This window comes from Fonticula alba, assembly GCF_000388065.1.
Source record: "Fonticula alba strain ATCC 38817 unplaced genomic scaffold supercont2.8, whole genome shotgun sequence".
Lineage (NCBI taxonomy): Eukaryota > Rotosphaerida > Fonticulaceae > Fonticula > Fonticula alba.
In genome coordinates this window covers 1,228,618-1,232,340 of record NW_009242978.1, presented here as the reverse complement: position 1 = coordinate 1,232,340, position 3,723 = coordinate 1,228,618, and the positions used below count along the sequence as shown (strand labels likewise).

General features: G+C 65.5%; 1 protein-coding gene across 1 annotated transcript in view; it reads left to right on the top strand.

The window, feature by feature from the left end:
- Window positions 1-3,723, top strand: part of H696_04933 (hypothetical protein) — a gene marked incomplete at both ends in the record, with an annotated part of 6,860 nt that overhangs the window by 2,764 nt on the left and 373 nt on the right. The window contains 7 exons of the mRNA XM_009498799.1: window positions 60-619; window positions 746-750; window positions 985-1,055; window positions 1,167-2,109; window positions 2,289-2,610; window positions 2,704-2,776; window positions 2,917-3,644. Of these exons, the coding sequence (XP_009497074.1) occupies window positions 60-619; window positions 746-750; window positions 985-1,055; window positions 1,167-2,109; window positions 2,289-2,610; window positions 2,704-2,776; window positions 2,917-3,644 (2,702 nt within the window). The remainder of the gene's footprint in view (window positions 1-59; window positions 620-745; window positions 751-984; window positions 1,056-1,166; window positions 2,110-2,288; window positions 2,611-2,703; window positions 2,777-2,916; window positions 3,645-3,723) is intronic.

Genomic DNA, 3,723 nt, shown 5'->3' with positions numbered 1-3,723 from the left:
CCCCCCGGCCCCCCGCCCGGACCTTGCGGTTCTCCTCTTCGGCTGGTCCCCATGGTCAGCCCGCTGCGAATGCTCCATGCAGCTCCCTGTCAGGCGCGCAATCGAATGGGGAGTCCGACACAGTCCCCGGTGGCTATGGGCCTAGTGGGTGTCCAGGCGAGTTGGGCACTGTCAGCGGCATTGTCACCCCCCCAGGGCCGGGGTCTGGCCCAAGCGCCGGGCCTGGGCTCTTCGTGTCGGTGGTTGACTCCACCGGGCTCACCGCTCAGTTCCAGTATGGCCAGTCGGAGTTGAGTGCGGCCTCCCTGCAACTCGGGCTTTTCCCGGGGACATCGCTTCGGGCCAGTTTTTTGCCAGGGCTTTCGCTGCATCTCCTCCAATCGGATCCATCTCTCTGCCAGCGGGCTCTTGAGGCCATGTCCCGGGTGAGGCGCTTTGCTGCCATCAAGACCAACGTCCGTGGGCCCGGCGCGAATGGCCGGAACCGGAACCACACGCCGGAGCCCGGATCGCTGCAAGCCGTCAAGAGCGAGCTGCAGCTATTTGTCCAGTTGTTCTGCAGTCCGTACCCTGTGTCTCGGCCGAGTGCCCTGCTCCCCCTGAAGGGCTTCCGTGTTGTGTACGTCTTTCCCGCCTGTTTCCTCTTTCCCCTCCGAAGCCGCGGCTGGCCCACTTATGCTGACCCGGCCTGATGTGCATCTACCTCCCTCTTGGTTCTTCCCCTCCCGCCCTCTGGCCGCATCAGACATCGTGCGTTGAATCCGTCACATGGTTCTGTCTCTGTTTCTCTCTTTCTCTCTCTCTCCCTCTCTCTCTCTCTCTCTCCCTCTCTCTCTCTCTCTCTCCCTCTCTCTCTCTCTCTCTCTCTCTTTCTCCGTTTCTTTCTCATTTCACCCATCTCTCTCTCCCTCCTTCACTCACCTCCTCCCCTTCCCCCCAATTCCTCTTCCCCATGTACCCCTGGGCATCACCATGCACACGCAGCTCATCTGGAGCGTGTTGTCGTTTTGGTTGATCCTCTCGAAGACAAAGACACCTTCTGGTGGCCGGCCATGGTGCGCTCCGCCCCCCCCCCCCCCCCGCCTCCCCCCGGCGATGCCCTGTGCCTCCCTTGCCCTTGCCCTTTCTCACCTGGCGGCTTGCCCCTCCTCGCTCCCTCCCCGCAGACGGTGCCCTATGACGAGATGGATCCATCTATGTTTGCCCGACCCGGCCCGGGGGAGGTGGTCGTCCGGTATTTCGAGGATCTTTCCTACTCGGTGGTGCAGATGGCCCACACGGCTCGATTGATTCCCGGACAGGAGCCCCTACGTACACTCCTCAACCGGTATTACCCAAGTGCGGCCGAGCTGGCACATGCATCCGGGGACCCGGAGCAGCGTGCCCTCTTTGCGCCGGAGGATTGTCTGCCCTCGCTGTCGGCCCTGCCAATGCTGGCCAGCCAGCTGACTCGCATCTCCTTCCGTGGGTCCCTCGGCCTTCGTCGAGCGTTGCAATACCTGGCCACCGGCACCCTCCCGAGGCACTTCCGCTGGCCACGATGGAACCCTTATAGCTCACAAATGTGCCCCTACCAGGCAGCCCCCGCTAAGGCCGGCCCAGCTGCCGAGTCGACTCGCCGGGCCCCCGCCAGCCAGGCCCCCGCCAGCCAGGCCACAACCTCCACTGCTCTGCCCAGCTGGCTGGAATCGGCTCTTGGGCCCTCAATTATCGTCAAATTGCCGAGATTCATCGGGACCGATCCTCCGACGAACTCGACTCCAATGACCGCCTCCGCGCGATCGGCCCGGGCCACTCCCTCCGCCACTCGCACTTCGGGTGCCGCTCCTGCCTCTGCTGCGGCGGGTGTCTCCCGAGCGGGGAAAACCGCGACGGCCCTAGCTGGCACTCCTTCCCGCGCCGGGGCATCTTCTTCTCAGCGGCCGAAAGGGACTCAAGGGCGTGTGCCCCCCGCTCCCGTGACCCCGGTCAAACGCCGACGCACATCCTCGTCGTCTGCCGGCCTCCCGGCCTGGTGTTCGACCGCTGACCCCGACTCTGCCTTGGATGCCCCGTGGCCTTCGAGCGTCTCGCCTGGGCCGTCTTCGTATGCCCGGACCTTTGTCCAGAGTGCGTCGCCTCGTGTTTCTTTCCCCCTGCGCGCCCCTTTCCTTTGCCCGGTTACTGTCCTTTGGTCGGCCGCAGCTAATTCCCGCCCTCGCCCTCTTGCGGGCTTTTTTCTTCCCCCCCCCCCCTCCTCCCCTCCGCCTCCGGGTCGTACATGGCTTCTTCGATTTATCCCTGCACAGGTGATCTGCCTTGCGCTATCACGCCCACTCCCGTGGGCTTCCAGCGCCTGTTTGAGCCCGGCGACTCGGTTCTTGTTAGCCACGGTGACAAAATGGCCTACCGGTCGGTTGTTCGGCGGAGCATTGTCCAGCCGCTCTCCTGGGGCGGGGAGAGTGGGTCTTGCCGGTACTCAGCCCCACTTCTGGTCGCGCTGCCTGACGAGGACGGGGTCCTGACGACCACGGCGGTGGCCGCGGATCCGGCGGCTGCCCTGCCAGTCAGCGACCCAGCCGATCCGGCAACCCGGTTCTACTTGGTGCACTATCGTGGCTGGAATTCACGGTATGTCTGGCCGGCTGTCCGTTGTTCTGTCTGCTCTCCATGTGCCTGTCTGACCCTCTCCTGCACTGTGCCCTCACATTCATGCCCCTCCAGCCACGATGAGTGGGTTGTCCTGAACCGTGTCTTCCTTGACCACGATACCTCCCCGAGTCTGGACAAGGCTCCTGTGCGTCTCTTTTGGCTGGCTATTGGGCCCTCCCCCCCCCTCCCCCCCCCTCCCCGCCCACGCCTGTGTGCCTTCGCCGCTGACCACCTTCTCCCTGCCTGCCCACACTTCTCCATCGCGCGTGAATTCCCTCCTTTTAGGTCCCCCTTCTGTTGGCTGGATCACCCGAGGCCCTCGCCGCTGGCGCCGGACCGGAAGCCGCCCCACTTGGCAGCTCATCAGACATTTCCGTGGACAGCCCGGCGCCCGAGGCTCCGAGCAGCCGTGAAAGCGATCCCTCTGCAGCCTTCTTGTGCTCGGCGTCGTCATCGGCGTCCAGTGGCTCGGACGGCCCGGTGCGCGTGCTGGACACGGTGCTGGTCATGGCCGACGCCCCGTCGGTGCACATCCGACGGGCGGCGTCTGGCCCGGGGGCCTTGGACGAAAGTAGCCCCGGGTCCCTGCCAGCCAGCTCACCGGTGCTGGGTGTTGTCTCCGAGGTGGCTGCCCTTCGCCAGGCCGCCCCCTCCCAGGCGGCGGACCTGCCCCCCGGCCAAGTTGGCATGTGGGCGTCGGCGGCTCAGCACCCAAAGTCGACCTCGAATGGGGCCCTCCCCCCGGCGGCCGCGTCGGTACTCAGCTCGCCGCCTTCGCCTATGTCCGATTTCCGTGGGAGTGCCCAACTGGCTGAATCCCACGCCGCTCCTCCGGGTCTCCCTCCCCACCTCCAGCGTCATGCTCAGGCGTCGCAGCCGGCAGCCGGCGATGTCGACTTTGGCTCCGACCCTCTGAGCAGCTTCTCCATCACCTCGGAGCTGGGGGACTCCTCGCCCACTCTGAGCCTGTCATCGTCGTCGTCGTCGTCGTCGTCGTCGTCGACAACGACAACGTCGACGGCAACAACGACACCATTTGTCGCCCCCTCCCCCCCCTCCCCCCCATCCCCCCCCTCCCGTTCCGGGATGAGC